This window comes from Centruroides vittatus, unplaced genomic scaffold, assembly GCF_030686945.1.
Source record: "Centruroides vittatus isolate TY-2023 unplaced genomic scaffold, ASM3068694v2 contig_370, whole genome shotgun sequence".
Lineage (NCBI taxonomy): Eukaryota > Metazoa > Arthropoda > Arachnida > Scorpiones > Buthidae > Centruroides > Centruroides vittatus.
In genome coordinates, this window is record NW_027122193.1 from 2,855,109 (window position 1) to 2,876,627 (window position 21,519).

At 33.9% G+C, this 21,519-nt stretch overlaps 1 protein-coding gene across 1 annotated transcript in view; it reads right to left on the reverse strand.

The window, feature by feature from the left end:
- The window catches only part of lgs (legless), a 106,956-nt gene that overhangs the window by 63,389 nt on the left and 22,048 nt on the right, over positions 1-21,519 (reverse strand). The window contains exon 3 of the mRNA XM_067270374.1: positions 3,406-3,500. Within this exon, the coding sequence (XP_067126475.1) occupies positions 3,406-3,500 (95 nt within the window). The remainder of the gene's footprint in view (positions 1-3,405; positions 3,501-21,519) is intronic.

Consider the following 21,519-nt stretch of genomic DNA (forward strand, 5'->3'; position numbering starts at 1 on the left):
AGTTTTCTTATTAGTTGACAGGAATAAAACAAGTGTTATATAACACTTGTTTTATATAATCAGATATCTGTTTATAAGAAATGCAATTAACTTTTTGTGCTCAAATTGACAATGTAAACTGTAACGAGTTCCTTAAGCAGACGTAAAAATCATAAAAGCACGAATATAGTCTTGTATGAATTTGTGTACATTTGCAACAAACCGAGTAGAAACGTGTGCAATTTTACCAGCGTCTGATTATTTCTTTTTCGGTCCATTCTATTTTGTTTTATTCAAAACAGTCAATCGAATGATCAGTTGCAAACATGTATGCATTTAACACTGTACAAGAAACTATGCTAAAATCCACAAAATCAAATAAGTTACATTCATTTATGGCTAGCAAAAATAATGGCTTAATCATAAATCGTTCAGACTATTAAATGTGTTTTATGTTACGTACAAAAACAATCCACCAGAAATTCATTAATAAAATAAATTTTATATAAAACAATCAAATTAATTTACTTATAAAAATCATCTTATCAAGATTTTAAATAGTATTTTCAACATTTTACAATTTCTTATATATTCTAATTACTTATCATTAGACTTTAAAAAAATTTTATTCACTAATTGTGATAATATCTAGAAATTTTTAAAAAAATTTTAATTAAATATATTAATTCTCCTAGCATAAAAATTAAACAACGCATAAAATTGGATTAAAAGACAAATATTTGTAAAAATATAATTTATTTAAAGATTTTAAATCTTTTTTCATGTCCTAATCTTTCATTTTATTTTGAATTTCATTTCTTTTTATTTAAAATTTCAAATTTTTTTTAACATTTCCAAATTTTTTCTTAGAAATTCCAAGATTATTTTAAAATTATTATTATTATTTTCATTCAGCATTAATTTGACTTAAAATCTTTACTCCATCGAAAGAATTAAAGTACGACAAACTATGCTTAAAGCAAAAAGAAAAAAAAAATAAATAGTTTAAATTTTTAAAAAATTCTTTGTAATTTTATTTATATCTGTAATTCTTTTCGAGTTTTACTTCCACAATTTTAGTTGGAAATCAAAATTTTTCATACTGCATTATCTAATTGATAATTAAAGATAAACTCTAAAACTAAATTTAATAAACTTCTCGAAAGTTGAAAGAATTTTTGATTTTCGATAAAACTTTCTTCTGAATTTCAGAATCTTATTTTGAAATATTGGATTAATTTGCATTTATGTCCTTATGTTATTAATATTGATTAATATGAAATGAATACATTTTATGAAAACTATTCAAAACTTTTATGATTTTTTAGATAAATTCATAAAAAGTTATTAGAAATCCCATCTCATTCCAAACTTTTTTTTTATATCATTGAATAATAACTGGACATATGTTGAAATCTAATCGCTGTAATTCCTTTTTCTTTTTAACGTTGAGATTGACAGTTTTGACAAACGCTTATCAGAAGAGATAATTAAGTACAATTAAAATAATTTGAATATTTCTACCGACTTTGACATCGACCATTTTTTCCTTTTACTTTTTTCCTGGTGGCCTCACACCTTTCTAGGAACATCACCCAGGGAGAGAGAGGGCCGCATCTCTGGTTGAAAAACCGTTGTCTTTAAGGGAACCATTTTAATTTTTTACCTATCGTTTACTCGTATAATATATATAAAAATCACGATTCTGTACTTAATAACAATTAAATTATCGTATAATTTGTTTTAAATTTGAGTCATAAATAGTGAAGCTATTAAATAAATTAAGAAAAAATGCTGGCACTTGACAAAACCGAGAACCACGACAGGATTTTGCAATAATTTCTAGACGTAATCGGGTTTAGTTGATTTTTTGATTGTCTGAGATAGACCATCCACCTATAAGCATCTCATTTGTCTCGCCAGGTGTCAAGAAATGTCTCACTTCGTACACACACACACACACAAAAAAGGCAACTCCAAACTCTCTATTTAACGATCGCTCAGTTTCTCAACAGTTTTGGACGGTTAGACGAATTCTGACCATTTGTAAGTATAATAAAAAAAGAAAAACCATTCGAAACTTACTCAGGCGTGTCTTATCCTACTATTAAGTAATATGAAAGATACGATGTATAATTCGGCACTTAGAAAAAAAAAGCGCTAAACTTCTGTTATTACGCGCGAAAAAATACATATTATTTAGTTAGATCGTTTTATTTTTACATTTTAATTAAGTAAATTTTCGAATTCAAGTTTAAAAACAAAATGAAACAAACCGACTTCTATACTAAGAGAATGGGAGTGTCACTGTTAGATGTAAGATCAGTAAAAATGTTCAATTATAATAATAATTTGCTAGCAACTTCCAGATAAAAGCTGCTGGATTTTTCAGCGTTTAAATCCAAAAACAAACTAATTATTCAAAATTTTAGAGAGTTATTTATCACTCCAAACGAGGAACAAAACAGTTTAAAGCGGAGAAAAATACATAATAAGAAAATTCATTACGAAATAAGATAAACAAACGTCGAACACACGATTCCTTTGTTGAACATTAAACATTAATCTACTATTCTTCTCACATAAATAAGTGACGGGAGTAGGACATCATTTTATTATTGCCGCGGGCCACCATTCTTAGAATCATCTCGGCCTACATAAAAAGAAATCTAACAATCTCTCGACACAAGCAACAAACGGCAAAGAAAGAAAGAAGGGGGGGAATCCCGAAATGAGGAACGACGTCACTAACTCCTAGCGACGAACTACATAACTAATTTTCGATTCGTCCTCGCTCGAGTACCGAAATCGCGCGCCACTCCCACCACGTGCGAAACGTGAATTTCGTGTGTGCGGGGGAGGCAGAAAGGGCGCCCTCTGGCTGACAGGACGCGAAGTTTTATTGTAGATCGTTCCCGGTTCGGGCACGAACCCGCGCCGAGCCCCCGGCCACCACCTGTCACAATACACCTTTTTCCATTCGGAGGTAAGGTGGTCGCTGAACCCCGTGTAGCGAGAAACGTTGGCCATCAACCACGACCCTTGAACCCGAGCGAAACGTCGACTCCGAGTCTACTTTTATATCACGGTTAAGGTAAAGGTCAGATTTAATCCTCCTACTCGTTCTGTTTAAAAACCGGGTTATACAGAATTCGATAAATTTCTCGACCTGTTAAAGAGGTCGAGTGATGCCTCGTATGTGTGTGTGTATGTGTAGACAGAAACACGTTAATTGGTATTTAAAACACGTCGCACGCCTTGGAAATAAATATGAAAGTGACATTTAAATTTTGTTCGTTACACGAGACCAATTTGTGGATTCGGGTTTTGTGTATCTTTTGTGCAAAGTGAAAATAACATTCAATAATAATAAAATAAAAACAGGTAACTAATTTGTCAAATTAAGGGCCAAGAAGAGGAACTTACACGATATCTTTCCTTCCCGTCAGATATCTCAAAAGACGAGCAACAACGTCAGCAATGACGACACAATTGTTGTCTAACAAGGCCTCTTCCAGATCCTGAAAGAAAAGACAAAATAGTCAGTCACATAAATCGGGATGTTAAAGGTGAAAGGGGTCACGAGGTCACCGACCGATCCTTCCCAAAGGGACACGGCAACGGACAGAAAGGGATTCGCAAATAACACCCACTCGAACTTCTATATTTGGAAAGATATATTAGAATATCCCAGAACAGCTGAGGTCCCTCTCGGTTTTGTATAGAATTTCAATTCGTTTCTGTTGACATTTGAAATTTTTAACAGGTCTAGAAAAATATCTCTTTTTACCGGAGGCTAAGCGAGCTTAGAAATTCCTAGGAAACAAAAGAGAAAGCAGAAAAATGGAAGAAAAAATATTGTATATATTGGAGAAAGAGAGAGAGAGAATTGAGTCGAATTCCAAGATAATTCATCAGATGTTGGACCAATAGCAGAAAAATAAGAAAAAACAACCGGAAATCGAACGTATTCCATTCGACGGGAAGAGATTCTCTTTTAGTTTTCTTGGAAAAATGAAGAGAAACTTATCCGTTGCAGAGAGAACTGGAGACAACAGGTCTGAGACGATATGTCTCTTTCAACAATGCCCTGACCGAAAGATTAAACTGTGGATTAATTCAAATTTAATGTAAAGAATGACCATTAAAACTTCAACGAAAAAAGAAAAAAGAAATTTGCTGACGTCGATTTTATTGAGGGGAGATTTTTTATTTTATAGACGAAAATAAAACAAAAATGTGTGCTCGCGCTCGATACGTAGAAGAGTCTGGCGCGAGGTTAAATTGTTGGGCTGCCAATGGAGTATAAATAACGTCAGAGGGCGCCGCGCTGACGCTCCAAAGATAACTTTGTCGCGCGGAATCGCGCCGCACTCTCGGAACGGAACGTATGAAGCGAACGAACGACGCCGAATTTTTAAGAGGGGGGCGAAAGCGGCCGGTCACGTGACGCCCGGACCACACCCGTCCGAGGCTGATTAATCGGAAACGCTCGCGCAATCGATTGGTCCCCGCACCCGAAAGTGGGGGGAGGGGAACTCCTCGTACGAAAATGTCAACGAACCGGACGATAAAGGGGATTTTTGCGAAATTCGACGTATACGAACAGATGAACGCACCCGAAAATTAGAGAGAGGAATTTCTTTTTCTGGTTTATTGTTTCTTCTTTTAGACGGCGTCTAAAAATTCCAGACAAGCGATTTTTAAAAGCGACACTTTATTTTTTAAAAATAGAAAATAAATCCCGTCTCGCGCAAACGGGCGACCACCGATTGGACACGCGTCGCCATGACAACCATGTACGGTTTCTCGGTAACTCCCTCGTTCCCCAAGCGGATAACGAGAGAACTAAAACCGGGACCCGGTGGAACGAACACGGGGGAGGGGAGTGACGCTCGTTATACCAGAAAAAGGGAGGAGGAAAAAGAAAAAAAAGACCAGACACCTCCCCCCCTTATTTGGGTGGGTTCCTCCCTCCTAGTTTCGCTCGAGACTCTTTTTTTTATTTTTCTTTTTTCCGAAAACCTGCTTCACCTTGACGGTGTTCATGAAGGACAACGCCTGAGGTCATAGGTCAGTCGGAATCATCCTTGAACGTGCCGGCAAAGCAGGTACCGGTCGCCAGGAATGTCGGCCCCCTCCGGGTTAGGAAGGGCGGAAGGCACTGTCCTCCCCGTCCCGCCGCAGATTGGTCCGACCTAGTCACGTGGAGGAGGAAAAAAACACGGCGGGGGAGGCTCTAGTACCGGCCAACGCCGACAGGGGGCAGTCCGGGCGGGGGTTTTTAACGGTCAAGAAAATGGTGGGCGAAGACCGATTTTTTATTTCTAATTTAATTTTTCTTTTGAAACCCGTTGGAGAAACGTTTCCCGGTCGAGAACAAACTTAAAACGCGACTATAATTAAACATCCATCTCCGAGCTGGCGCCAAACGTTCTATTATTAGAAAGAGATGTTCGGGTTAAACAGAGCAATCCTACAACGTCGTTTCAGACGGGGTCGCGGGTCACGGACTAAGTGTTAACGACGTGGGCTGCACGAGTCTATCGATTTTCCAACCGAATTTTCAAGAAATAAATAAATGCTAGCACCTTTATAAAAGAAAAAAAAAATTCTCATCCAAATCCTCACATCCCGCATCTGTTTACTCCTTTGAAAACTCGAATTCGAGCTGAGCGGCGATCGTAAACCCTACACTTTCCAGGGGGGTATTTTTGGACTTTGTACTAAAAATACACTTAAGGTGAAAGTGTATCTAATCTATTTCAGATTGAAACATACTTTTTAAAGTTTCTCCTCTTAAATTATGCAAGAATTAAAGATTAAAAGAGGAACAAAAACACCAGACAAATCTGGGATAATCGCGGCCATCCAAGGAAAATTCCGAATTTTACCAATTCTCGACATCATTATTTTTTAATTGTGCCTTTGTGTGTGAAAAATTAAAGTTATATTCTATGTGTTTTAGTGTTTTTTTTTTTTTTTTTTAATTCGAATCATCGCCGCTTCGCTCGGAAAACAAGGAATATAATTAGAAAATGAAGATCGCAGACTCAACGTTATTCATCTTGGATGATGCTAGATGAACAATTTAAAAGAATAGTCCACGTTCGTTTTCTATAAAAGTCTAACGACTTTTACAGAAAAGTCCAACCAATATTTACAAACATTGAACATATGTGTATAAATCTACAAATTTTAATAATAAAATCTACACCATTTCTAAATTACACGTTGGATTTTAATAGAAAGCAAACACTCGAACGTTTCTAGATTATTTTCTGTAAGAAACCAACGCAAGTTAACAGAGGTTCCGCACTTACAAGAAGACAAACGTTAGCATTATCAACCTTTAAAAAAAAAACCAGACAATTTGTAGCATGCAATCGGCCCTCGACAAAAATTACATCTAAAAGTTAATGTGGACATAAACAGATCGATCGCGATCGAATCTTCTGCGATTCTAAATCAATCGGAAACAGATCCATTTTCATTTTTGGAAAAGAAATGTAGCTACGATCGAACGCATTCCGCAAATAAAAGAAAGAATAAGGAGGGAGAAAAAACAAAGATTTAAGAGCGATTTCGGAAGCAGAGTTCATAAACGCGAGGAAATATATAACCAAGATATTTGGGTCGAAAATACTTTTATCGACTAATTGATCAGTCGAGTTATAACGCTGCCAGTAAACAAAATCATTTTCTAAACGCGTTTTATATACATCAAAATAGTGTCAGTTAGTAAACAAGGCCATTCTTTATCATCCGAATCGTTATCGAAACAATATAAAACTCCCCCCCCCAAAAATCTATAATACATTCCCTATTCTTTTCTCTGTTTAAACGTCCTTCGGATTAAAAATTAAAATCATTTATCTGCTTAATAAACGGCATTAATAAAAGCGTATAGTAGTAAACGGAGCATCTATTCGGTTTATCTTTGGATTTTTCACCATCGTACAATTGTGTACAAGGGAGTTTGGAGAACGGTTTATCGACTGGTAAGAACCTGTTGTGGTTGTGAAATGTTTCTCTCCCCCCCCCTTTTTTTATTGTTTCACTTTTAAAACGAATTCGTAAGAGCGTAACCGAATCGGCATTTTAAGAAGAAAATCAAATAAGAGTGGGTTTCGCACATCTTTCGATTTATTAAATTAAAATAAAAAACGCAAGTGGTCATCGAAAATCGTCATTTTTGTTGGATATGCACTTGGCATCAGTTTATACATATGCACACAGTTTGATTATTGATGATGGAAGCCGAACCGGGACGATTTAATATAAATTCGTGGGTTTGGTTCGGTTCTGAATGCTATTATGAAAAACGCAACGCAGTGATGTGTTGTGCGGAAAGATAAACAAACGTGCGATAATGTTTATTAAATAACACACGTAAGTTATCGAGACATATTTATATAATAATACCCGAGAATGTGGATTCAATTCCCAATAGATATTAAATACACCCCCCTCCTTTCTTCTAGATTCGTAGTTGGATGGATGTTAAGGCCCGCAATCGAATCAAATGAAACCACTTTTCAAATTGTCGAATTACCAAATTTATGGGAAAAGAGATTTAATTGTTTTTATTATTTCTAGTCTCGCTGACGTTTATTATATTTTACGTTTATTAAAGTTTCTTATCCAGACGGATTCATCCGTCCAGACGCGATAAATTATCATTGCAAGTAATTTGCGATACTCGATAAAGCGAGCATCCATATTGATGTTTTGAGATGAATCATTTCGTAAATTATTTCTTCTGTCGGAATCTGTAAATCCTCCTCCTTAGCGGACGAAATGATAAAATAAACAACATTTAATTCCATTAATTAATGAATACGAAAGACACGACACGTTTTAATCAAGAGAGACTTTTTGTTTGGGCGTGTGACGGTATCCAAATCTTTATTTCTGTTTATAAATTAAATTTTATCTCACATTCCTTCGGGCAGCGGCCAATTTTATGTACACTTTCGAATATCCTAAAGGATACGGGTGGATTTTCGCAACCTCCCGCGGAAATTAAGATTATAGTAAGGTCTCCTGTTACGCGAAACCACAAATTTACGTAATAATCCGATCAAAATAGCAACAACATCGTGTAATTTGATACGTCGTACTCGTTAAATACTTGACAATTTTTAACTGAAAGAGCATTTAATTTGATCAAATAGAAAAAAATAATTTTCGGCCAAGTATTTCTCTCAAGTTCGGTTCGAAATAAATCACAATAATCAGTTTAAAAACAGGGTATTTGCAGTCGAGAAACGGGTAATGTATGGTATCTCAGTCTCGAAGGAAAAAAAAAATCTTAAAGGTAGGAGAAAAACAATAGGAGAAACGAAGCCCTGGGGTAGTGGAGAAAACAGGAAATTGTTGATACCCTCCTGTATCCGGGAGTTCTTAGAGACCAGCTGTCACAGACAAACAAACAGGAGGCGAAGAGAAATCCTTTCTTTGCACAGATCATTGCGGAAATGAACGGTTCCGAGTGTGAAATTGCTCGGGGGTGTAAACTGACGGCGACTTCTTAACACCTTTCAGCGCTAAAACCCCCCGAAAAAATAATTATTTCGCGATGGCAGCGTATTTAAGGTTAAAAAAAAACGCTCTGGTGGCGAGTTAATTATAAGAAATCCTCATCTTTCCGCGCTGCGTACACCCTTATTTAAACGGACAATAACCGGAACCCGACGAGTAGATTGGATTTCGGCTGGATCGACGAATAAATTTACGCGCGAAAATCGTTCGAGAAAACGAGAAATTTATAGGTAACGAGAGGAAAACGTCAACTATATAAAACAAATGGCATCGGAAACGAACGACAGATGGCGCTGCCTGAATTTCTGCAGCCAGAAACTCCTATCCATTTGTCCGAAAATTACATTTTTGACAGAGTAAACTGCGTGTAACCGCGAGTATTTATAAACGAAACGATTCTCTATAATCTACATATTATTCTAATTAACGATTCGTTTACACTACAATTAATAGAACGACTCTAGAATTTGGCCATTCCTTACAAGACTCTTCGTAAAAAAAAAAAAATTAAATTAAAGAAAAAGAGAACCCTTCGAAAACAAAGGATTAAGCGAATAATACTAGCATTAATCGACAACAGAAGCGAGAACAGACATTCAGACGCGCTAATCCATTTGGTGTAAGCGATTACTGCTAGAGGAAATTAGAAACGGAATAATTTTTTACGCGAATCGAGCGCGTTAAAACGATGACATTCCGAGTTAAGAGGAAGGGGATTAGAATTTAAAGGGAGCTTTGTTCGCAGTTTAAACGGATCAAATTCGCTAAACTTAAAAGGACGATGGGCATTTTTCTTTCTTTTTTTTCGGTTCGGCTGGTGGAAAAACAAACAGTGGATAACGAAAAGAAAAGAATGGGAGGGAGGATGGGCAGGTGTAAATAACTACATACAAACGCAGCGAGAAGAAGGGGAGGAAGGTGAGAGAGGCGACCGTGAAGAAGAACAAAGGTCCGAGTTTTCGAGGCGAGCAAAACCAGACGACTCGAGTTGTCTCGCCCGGGGCTATATCGGCAGGACAGAGCAACTATTTCACTCGATTTCCCTCTCTCGCTCTCGCTCTCGACTTTTTCACAAATCTCGTTTTCTCAGAACGAGACGTCTATCGGCAAAATATAAATGGAGTGAGAGAGAGAATGAAAAAACGTCACGTCGAGGGTCGAAGTAGAAGTTAAAAAAAAGAAGAAAAAAAAAATAGTACACGAGATACGAAGCCGGATTTTAACAGACGTCTCACTCCGCGCGCGGGGTCAATTCACCCCATCTGGGGGACATCCACATCCCAGGGCGATGAGGCCCTCGATGACCGAGGAAGTGGGGGACGGGATGGGAGAATGACGCGTAAACAAGTTCGACCCTACAGGAAAAAAATACGAGTTTCTCTATCTACACACCAGACGACTTTTTGGCTAAACTCTCTTCGTCCGGATTTAGACGAGGGAGTGTGTGTGTTTGTCTGTGTAGTGTGTGTAGAATCCCGGAACTATATCGGGGCTCTGTTCTAGTTCTACCTGCTTCGTTCGAACGTGTTCGGAGAAAGTCGATTCGTATAATACTAGGGCATGACCTAGATATTTTCTTATCCTTTCTCGCATTTAAACGGGGTTGTCGAGTCCTTCGAAGTAATTTGTCGACTGTAAAACAACTCTAACGCCACTACACAACTGTACATAAATAAGGATCTTACAATCGATATTTATAATTTCCGATCGAACGGCGGAATATATATATATATATATATATATATATTTCTTTCTTTTATCGATCGATATCTATGATCGATATCAACTGCGAGAAATTAGGTTACCGTCGACTAATTAAAATACTGTAACAGTTAGCTACTTACAGTAAAGTTCGTACAGTTAAACTTTTATATACGTCTGTACGCGGCTGCGACATTCTTAATTACTGGAATATCGTTTGTCGAATGCTGTAATACCTAAAGGACGTCGCTAACAAGTAAACGATCGCGAGAACTTGTTTACGCGAAGAACAATACATATTTTATAGTCGCGAAAATGTAAATTACGCTAAAAAAAAGACGTTAAATATTCAAAAATCTTTCGAATTTTTTACGCATTCGCTTGTTTTGATGTGTTACTTCTGGTCAAATATTTAAGTAGTTTCGCTAATCTATAATCTCCTCGACTATAAAAGAAGACTAAATTAAATATTTTTAAAAACACCATTCGAACAGGTAAATATCCAGGCATTAAATGAAATAAATAATGAACAGAAGAGCTCCGATTTCACTAGATCCGATTACATCTTACGAACCGTCGTAAATAAAACTCTAATTTTCCATAGGCTTAGGCTGTAAATGAGGTTCTATTCCTGGAAAAAGTGAGCCGTGTAGAGATGACAAAAAAGTAGTTAAATATAGCATTTCATACAATTCATAATAGGGAATTTATACCACGCGGTCGACTATGTAATAAGCGCAAATTTAAGAGCATTTATTTGTATAGAAACGATCGAAATTAAACTTGGAAACATACGAAAAAGTAAACGTTGCCACTGTTTTTAAAAAAGTCTAAATTTATCAGAAAATAAATCAGCGAATAAAAACAAATTCTTTGAATTTATTCAATATTTTACAAGCAAAGTTAAAGATAGCTAACCTCGTAAATATAGAAATCTGAAAGCTAAGAGTTAATGAGTCATTGAGCCACAGAAGACAATTCTTCAAGCAGGAATACATCAGTTTTGTAATACTTACATTAAGAGATAAGTAACCCACTGCGTACACCTCGATATAATAGGTTTAAAAATATATTTAATGAAATCTTCGGATATAATTTGAAACCGAATTTATTTATTTAAGCTAAAAATATATTAAGTGATGTATAAATTGCATTCTTCTCGATATAGAAATTATTTATAATTTCTCTACTACCGTCCTTATAATCTACGTGGAAGATTGTTTACACTTGAAAAAATGGTGGAATTTATCTGTACTATAATTCCACATGTGGAAATAGAATATGAGAAATGACAATTTCTATTTATAAAAATAAAAATAGCGAAACATCAACGAAAGATTTATTCAATTAATTTATTTTCTCTTGTATGTGTGTGTATATATACAAGTTATGCAAACGAACAGTTAAAGTTTACATAAAACAAAGCTTTTTTGTGTGTATAAAAATATATTTCTGTATAATGATACGTAGAGACGGCCCTATTTTTCCAACTTTATCAAAGATTTTTAACATTACTGAATATTTTTCCTTTTTCTAGAAAGATAAAAATGCTAACTCGCGACATTTTTTCCACGACGAAGAATTCAATAACAGTACTCAGCATCCCGCATATAGTTTTTTTTTTACATCTCTCTCTATATATTATATATATGCATTTTATTCCGATTTTCACTATTTTTATTAAATATTTTTCAATAAAAAGCATTGCTAAACTACCAGATTACATATTAAAATATACAATTTGGTACAAATTTAATTATTAAAAAAAAAAAAAAGAAGTCAGACCACCCACCTAGAGTAATTTAGTACTAGGAATGCGAATCAATTTTGCAAATATTTACGATTTTTATAACGTTACACGTAGAACTATTTATAAGACAGGAAGGTAATTGTTACAATAGAAGAAATTATATGAATGAAAAACACGCACACACACACACACAGAGAGAGAGACACACACATTAGCAATTATGAGTAGAGCGTGAATTACAATGGAATCGAGTAAGGAGTCGTGCACGAGCGAGAGAAAGGTACCGTGAGAAATCATATTTTCCGATCGTTTGCATTTCGTTTCGTGGCCACTTACGGAGGAATTCGATAGATCCGAAATTCTCTAGTCGTACCAATTAAATCGAGTAGTATAATTTCCCTTTGTATTTTTCTCCGAAAGTGCGTCGAAGCTCCTCGACACACGTTGTGTTCGATAATTACAGATTAATTAATTAAATATTAAAATCGACGTACGAAATTATAAAAAGGACATTTTATAAAGTAATATCCGCAATAATCATACTAAAAAGTTAAAAATCCAGTCTTTCTTTCGAAATTTATGAACTTTACAATTATATTCACATCTTCAAACTACATAAATATAGGAGGGTTAATGTTAACTATGGTTCCAAGATGGCGGTTCGTGTGATTCCAGCGAGGAAACAGTGGGGACGCACGTTCTAACCTAACCTAACCTATTCTAATAATTTTGCTGCTAATAATTATGGTAATTTATTAGAATGGGTTAGGTTAGGTTAGAACGTGCAGCCCCACTGTTTCCTCGCTGAAATCAGACGAGCCGCCATCTTGGAACCATAAGTAACATTAACTTATAGGAGTTATATTGCGTGGAAATTAATTGAGGTAATTTTTTCCAGCTCTCTACAAGAAAGATTCTTATTGTTTGAAAAACGTCCGTTTGAAATGCCCAAATCAAACATTTAGTTTCCGAGAAACGGACGAAGAAGAAACCTAAAGAATTACGATCCCGGAGCTCTACTACTCTCCCGAAAGTCTAAAGATTTGCATTTAGGAGTGCCAGAAAGATAACAAAAATGTAATGAGATCGGTTATAAAATTTATCAAGGGGTTACATCCATTACAATTGCCGTGAGAATTTCAACTTCTCGGCTCTTACTTTCCCAGAAATCTTGTAGGATGAAGACAAGCAGGAGGCTTCTTCCTTTTTAATCGCCAAAAAATCGTAATTATTTTTTTAAAAAACAGATATCCATTTTATATTAGCAATATGTTCGAATGATAATCTATTATTATTATTTTTAAACCAGAAAAAAACTCGGAAATATTTTTAGGGTATTAAAAACCCGCCATTTTTCATCTCCATTTTTATGTAGGTCCTATTCCGTGTGATTAATCCGGTTCAACTGGTTTCTAGTGGAGCATGTAGAAAATAAATAACATCTCCATTTATCCGATTTTCCAACTACGCCATTGCTAGGAATTAAAAATAACCGTCTCATCATTGTGGAAAAACAAAAGAAAAGGGAAAACAAACCAAAAAAACCGAATTCGAGCGAAACTAATAAATAATTCATCCCCAACATTTATTACCATAAACAAAATCAATTTAATTTATATAACTAAATATCAGCCACTATATAACCAACAGTCGAATTATTTTTTAATCTACGGCAGACAATTATTATTTTTATACCTAAGTAAAACTTAAAAAAAAAATCTAATTATTTACACGAAAATGTGATCTGTAAAATATCTAATACTGTAACTGTATTTGTTTTTCTGGCATAATTAAATATATAATATGCAAAATTATACACCTGATCGACATTTTGAATCAGCAATACGTGAACTTCCGTTTTAGAATCAAATAATCGAGAATATAAAACAATTTTACGGCTTAATTTACTTAAATACTCACGGCTAAAAAAAAAATTCATTTGAATAACTAATTTCGCGCATTTAAACTACAAAACTACAATTCTGTCAAGATTCTATCGATCAGCAACACGAAATCGTGGAAGATTTTGCGAGTTTCTGTGCCCCACAACCCCAAATCCTTCTCCCGTCGATAATATAATCGATTAATTTTCCTGGTCATTAGAAAACCGAATCCAAAATGATCGCCTGCAGATATTTTATTTTTTTTTATGATCAACAGTTTTGATAATAAGAAAAAGCTCCGCTTGTACTCCTTGGTGTCGATGACGAGGTCGTGCGAACGACCACTGTTTACAAGATCAATTACTCACGTGATTGATATTGCGGAATTCAAAAAACAAATACCATTTTGAAATTTGTCAATTCTGTAATCTCTCCAAATATCAATAGTACGAGAGGTGAACACAAATACCGTTTAATACCCAATGCCTAACGTTATATAAGACACGCTAATAAAAGAAATACGGAAAGTTACCGGAATTTGTAATAAACTGATTTGTAATTTAAAAAAAAAAATTAAAATCGTATGAATAAATTTTACGTCCTTCTCTAACAAGTAAGTAAATAATGAATGGACAAACGGGTTGTTTCCCCCCTCGATTTGGACGCGAGCAAAGTTGAAAAATCCGGATTCTTTCACACCCCCATAAAGTGGGCCCATTAATTTATTCGCAAAACCACTCTCGATACGTACGCGAATTCCTTCGCTTCCATTAAAGATGACAGAAATGTATCTCATTTCCGTTCGTCCAACTCGTCTGTTAAGTAGTCACATCGCAGGTGTGAAACTCACCTGCGTCTGTATCTTAGGCGCAGATACATCTCCGGCAACGAGCGCCTCCGAAGACTTCCCACCCCTCTACAGTCGAGTCAGTCGATCTTTCCTCCTCGAGGTTCATTTGAGGCCTAGTTATGGGGATCGAGAGGATCCGGTCATAGTTCTCGTCACCGAAGACTAAGCGAAACCAAAACCGGAGGGGGGAAGAAAAACGTAAAAAAAAAGCGCACACTCGACTAACGTCGGAGGGCGAAAGAAACAATTCGATTTTGAATAAACAACCGAATGACGAATTGTAAATCGGTCGGATGGGCAAAGAAGAAGGGGGGGATATAGAGGAGCGAGTTGTCCCAGATAGGATTTCGACCGAAATTTGATCGGGTGACCATAAACCGCTCGCGCCAATGTCACGTTCACACGTGCAGCGGCTCAACAGATCGGTCATTTACCCCGACGCCTCTATCCACCGGCGGCGAGAGTAGAAAAGAGGCGGAGGCGTCATCAAATCACCAAACTCCACGCGGACCAGTCGCCGACCACATTGATTGACGTTTTCGTCCCCCCGTGCCACACAACCGGACTTTTAACGACTCCAACTCGTCCTTAGGCCACTTCCATTGGTCACGCGCTTTTTTTTTAACGCGTCAGAGAAACAAATACAATAAACGTAAACAAGAAACCGAAACAAAAAACAGTACACTTAATTCCTTTCCGCATTGGATATATCGTAACGTTTCCGCACAGCATAACCCGAAAACGAAGGGGAACGTCCTACTTTAACGTCGTACGACCCGTAACTGTCGAGAACTCTACACCCGTTACGTCTTGAAATCCCATTTCTGAAAATCCAGATCACGCGCGTAAATTTCGCTCCGCCATTAAGGCGAATGGATTTAATTTTTAACTTATACGAGCAAAGAACGTTCAACTTCAGAAGATAAACTATTAATATCGTCAATAACAACAGATTAAAAAAAGAAGAAGAAGAAAAGAAATTCTTCTTACGTTGTTTCTTTAACCGGTTTGTCATTGCCGTCAGCCATAATCAATTCCTCCAACTGTAACCACTCTGTCTGTTAACGCGAAAGTAAACCGAAAGTGACTTTACAATGTTTATTTCTTTGCTATGAAACCCCGGATCGTCTTCAAACGTTTAAAACTTCTTTTTTTTCCCTCGAAATAAATAATTAAAAACCAACGAAATTTAATTGAACGAGAAGGCACTGTTTACTTACCAACATTGGGAACTAATTACTAATAATAGGTTTTCAATTTCGTAACAATTAATTATGCATCTTGCACTGAAAAACCTGCCAATTAATCACGGAGTCTAACTAGAATCTGTGTTTCGTTATGCAAAGAGTTTTTTTAAAGAAGTTTCTTTTCTTTTTTTTAAATTCTAACGGTGATAAAATCATTATATAGATGGCTACTACTACCAAGCATCACATTTCGATTTCATTCTTGTCTTATACTGTCAAAAAACACGAATTTTATCTTAAATTCGGAAAATATCAGCTTAAAATATTTTTTCTCTAGTTCCCACTTTAATTATTTTCCCCTGGACAAACTTGAAAGTATTGTTTATTTAAATGTTGGTGTCCAATAAAATTTGACAGGAGAGTTAATCTATACAATTCGAATCAGAATTTGGACTGGAATCCAAAACGCTTTGAATAATTAAAAATATTTCCTTTAAATAAAATTTATCTAATGAAATTTTCGGCAAATAGAGTGATAAATTGTCTCTACCCTTCTTACAGAAAATTATAATCTTTAAGCAGCCGTTCTGCCAATTTTCCTGATAATCTCTATTGTTTGGATGGTAAAAAATAATCAAATCCAAAGAAATCGAATTTTGTTACCGTCGTACTACAAAATTTCCTTGTTAACAAAATCTTTATTTTCAAAAACTGAAAGAGTAATGGAATATAAAGCATAAAAACTGATAGCTGATGTTAATATGAATATAATTAAGATTTTGGGAGCTTAGTCGACAATGCCGCAATGATGAGACAGTTCAATTTTGTCTGATAAATCATGTTTTTGCCAATATAAATAATCCTTCTAAACCTCTTCTTAATTAATGACCATTTTATTTGCTTTGACATATTGATTATAACCGCCCAGGAATATAGAAATCAACCTCGCAAACATTGTGTTCCTGTCATTAAAAACATATATAAAAATGAATTTACGTTTGTAAAGGATTGCGCTTTAAATTTAAATTCGTATTATTCCACTTCAAATGAGTAAAATGTTAAATTAAACACACGTCGACTGCATTCTTTAACTTATAACCTGCTCTTAAACAAGTCGCATCGCTTACACGACTTTTTTTTGTAAAATTCTTAACAAAAATCTTTAAAATTATTCCCAACAAATATAACTTAGTTGTTAAAAACTATTAATATAATTTTAAATTCTTAAAATAATAAAATTTAAATATAAAACCAAATAAATGTAACCATATATAAGCTTCTGTGACAGCATTACAACATATTAAAAGAATATATTGATACAATGAAAGCTCTTTCGAATAAATAATTAAATAAACTTCAAATAAATTTAATAAAAATTTTAAAAAATCCTTTGATAAGAAACTTACGGAATAAAACTTCAGTAAACTTAAGAAATAAAAATTAAAATTATATTATTCCTTAAATATAATGCAATAAATACTTTTACTGGATCGATATTTTAATTTTAAAAAATATTCCATCAAAACAATAAAAAGTGATACTCGAAAAACATGGAATATTCTAAAAATAATATAATCATTTCTAATTGAATTTGTTCAGAGACATTCGAATAGAAATTAAATTAATTGTAATTACAATACGTTTAACTCAAAAATGACTTTTAATCCAAAGAAAAACTTAACTTTTAATGTAATTATGCCAAAAAAGTATAGATCTAAGTCACAAATACAAAAGAAATGAAAAATTTTCAATTGAAAATTCCTACAAAAAGCCCTTTTATTTACTTCATTTTATTCGTATTATTCAAAAGATATATAATTACTATCAAAAAAAAGAAAACACGGTCTTAGAACGGATCCTTGAATAAAAATTTATCTTGTAAATTACTTCTAAACAATAGTACGTAAACATTTATATTATTTTAAAACAATCAATTGATTATAATGAATTAATAGAGAAAGTTACATTAAACCTGAATAAATTATGAAAGCATATTTAAAATCCTTTAGGTTAACAAAGACATTTAATGAAATAAAATGCTTTTTTAATACTTATACATTAATGACAGTTATGTATCTTTTATAAAATTTAACATTAAAAACTGCTTTCATCTTAATTTAAGAAATGATAGAGAAAACAACTGATTAAAAAATCGATTTATTTTGTGTCATAGAATCGTAAAAAAAAAATTCTACTAAATAAATATGAACCGGCATTAATTCGAGAGAGAACTGGTCTTGTTATTGGTATCTACATTCTACCACACACACAAGAAAAGAGTTCTACAGGTATGAAAGACAAGGAAAAGTAGATATAAATCTCACATGGACTCTACAATAAAAATAACTTTGAATAATTGACTGACTTTTACTGCTAACGCGTAGTATATAATTAAAACACTATTATTTTTTCTTACTTTTCGGTACTCCGCCATATTCGAAAGATTTATGATAGTATTAGAATGATTAAGCTAATAAATGATTCATTAAATTTATTTTTTGAAATAGAAGCAAATAAAACTAAATCTAGATCCAAAAAGTTCAATAATTAAATATTAACCTCACAAATTGTTAAACTGGTTGTCAATAATATGAAGTAGAGAAATACCTTTCAGTGAAAGCAAATATTTACTAGTTTTTAGCTATTAGTGCACATTTATTTTTCTTTTCCAAATATTTAAATTAGAATACTAATGGTTCAAATGTTAGCTTTCAATAAGTAAATTCGATGAAAATATTTATTTTAAAATAACAATTCAAAATAAACTTAATGTTTCAATAAAAATTATAATTATCCGAAAGAAAATAAGTTTTGTTTTTTTCGTATTTTTTCTTCAATTTTACATTAAAAAAAATCTAGTAAAAATTCAAGAATTTAAGAATCTTCCTCTCTCGTGGAAAAATTAATTAAATAAAAAAAATATCATACTTCACATAAATGACATCATTACAAATATACAGTGCAACTAGTTTAACTAAATTATTTTTATAAAAATATTTTTATCACAATAAATATCAATTAGAAAAAGCTTGCTTAAGTTTTAAATAGGGTAATATATTTAGGCACTAAATTTAAATTTTAGTTTTGTAAAGATTAAGTTATATGTATTTGTCTGAAATTAAGTGTATTGTTGAACTACATATTCTGACCACAATTCTTAATTTTATTATCAAATCATACCTAGATACATAATTGAATAAATCCTGTAGGATTCAACTGTACTATCAAGTGTTTAATTTTGTAATAGTATAAAAGTTTCATTTTTTGCGTGAATTTTTTTTTACTTGTTTACCGAATATTATATTTTTATGATCGGTTAACATTACATTATGTTTAAATAAATATTACGCAAGCATAATTTCCTTTCTTTTTTGACCCTACCTCCATGTAAGCAATTATAAGTAGTGTGTTGACCCCTCTCCCCTAAATTATGTCAGACTTCATTCATCTACCTATTTCTACGTTTATTACAATAAGAGAATAAACTAGATAAGACGGATTTTGTAATATCAATTTGCTGTAATAAGGACGTCGATATTTCCGACTTTGAAAATAAAGAAAAAAAAGTAAGATGTTATAAACTGGAAAAATTAAATTTATCATTAACTACAGATGAAGAATTTTAAAAAATACATGAATATATATATATATATATATATAAAAGCACACTTTTCACACATTTCCAGCACTTTATAGTTCTAACGAATGTTTTTGGCTTGATTTACAGGCCTTTTTCGGGTTAGAAGCCGTTCTAATTAGGAGTTATGCTGTGTTCCAAAATGGAACAATTCAAAGTTTATTTGAGGTTGTTTAAATTTCGTATGTTGTAACTTGAGATTTATAAATTTAAATAAAATTATTTATTGAAAATATAAAAGAACTGATAACAAATATTAAGCACCTTGAGGTGATTAATAAAAAATTATTAATTGATTTAAGTACATTTAGATAAAAATGATTGCCAAGCTTGTAATATGCTGAGGCTGTTGTTAATGCAAAGCCCTTGGCTTGTTGCTTTACATATGTCAATGGTTTCATTTATTCTTAATTTTTGCTTATCAAATATTTTTCTTACTAATTTTGCACCTTCCCAACATGGGAACACCCCAGAATCGCTTGCATATTGAGTTAAGGCAGTGTTATAATTTCTTTTAAGAATGTCATATTTATGTTCTTTTATTCTGGCCTCAATGGATCTGTTAGTTGAGTCTATATAGGTTAGGCATCTGCTGAATCTAGAATCGTCCAGAGGTATGGTGTACACTCCAGGGGCTCTTTTCTCATTCATTTGATCTTTTACATTGGTTAATAACATGAATATTGTTGAGTGTCTTTTAAATGCAATATCTATTGGTATATCTTTCTCTATGCTAGAATAAACTTTGCATCTCCTGGAGTCAAATTCAACCGTTACATATTTGCGGTCAGGTTTCGGTTGCTCTGCTTCCTTACCTGACTTGTTTTTTAAAATTCTAGCCATTTCATTAATTAGTTTAATACTGTAGCCATGTTTTGTTGCAAGCTTTTTAATAGATAGAAAGAAACCAGAAGTAACTTGCCACAACTAAGCAATCATTGGCTGAAGCTTATTTGTTAATACCCAAGTTGATTATTTCCATAGACAGACTGTAGGATCCTTCAAAAGCCATCTTACTTGGGACCAACGAAAATTCCCTCCTTTACTTTCACATCGCTCAGATAAGAAAACTTTTGCTTCAGGTAAGCAAAGACGTCTCCTTTTCTGTCCGTATCTTTCACAAAGTTTTTCATCAAACCGAGCTTGATATGAAAAAACTAATTCTGGTGGAGAAAACTAAAATCCTCTTACCTCCTCTTCGGTAAGAGGATTTTAGTTTTCTCCTCCATAGCAAAAAAAGCAATATTCTTCTGACTTTGTACATTTGCTACATATTCAGACCACCTTTTTACCAAGAAATGACTGGTTCTTGCTTGACTGACCATTCACATAAAAAACAGCAGAATTTAGTGTATTCTCCTTCAAGATCTATTAGCACGTTACAATAGACCCCCCCTATAACACGGGTTTGTATAACACGGCAAAAAAATTGCAATTGTATTCGTATAACAAGCTAAGAGACACTCGTATAACATGGTAAAATGACATCGCCAACTCGTGTCACGACAGAATTAGTCGAATCTGGACCAATAGCGAATATTGTACAAACCGTTGTGTTTAAACGCGCACTGGACCTACTAAAAACCATTTATTATTCAATGGCCATAAAAATTATATTTTTATTAATGATGTCTCCAAAGTTATGTTATTTTTCAGCAAAAAAGTCGCCAATCAGGAAACACGCATCCGCCGTTCGACGAGCCGCTCCATGACAAAAACAACCTTAAGCAATGGCGTCGTCGAACGGTGCACACTCGGTAAGTAATCTTACAATTTTTTGTTTATAGCACAGTTTATATGGATTATTCCCAAAAAATTACACATGATTTGGAAATGTTGAGTCAAATTAGTCTAGAATCGATTAATTTTATGGAAGAAAACCTTTCAAACAGCCGTAGCCCCTAAACTGCACACGTCTGGGCTGTGATTGGCTCATGTATTTAAGTGACTCGTACAACACGGATTCATATAACACGGAATGTATCTAC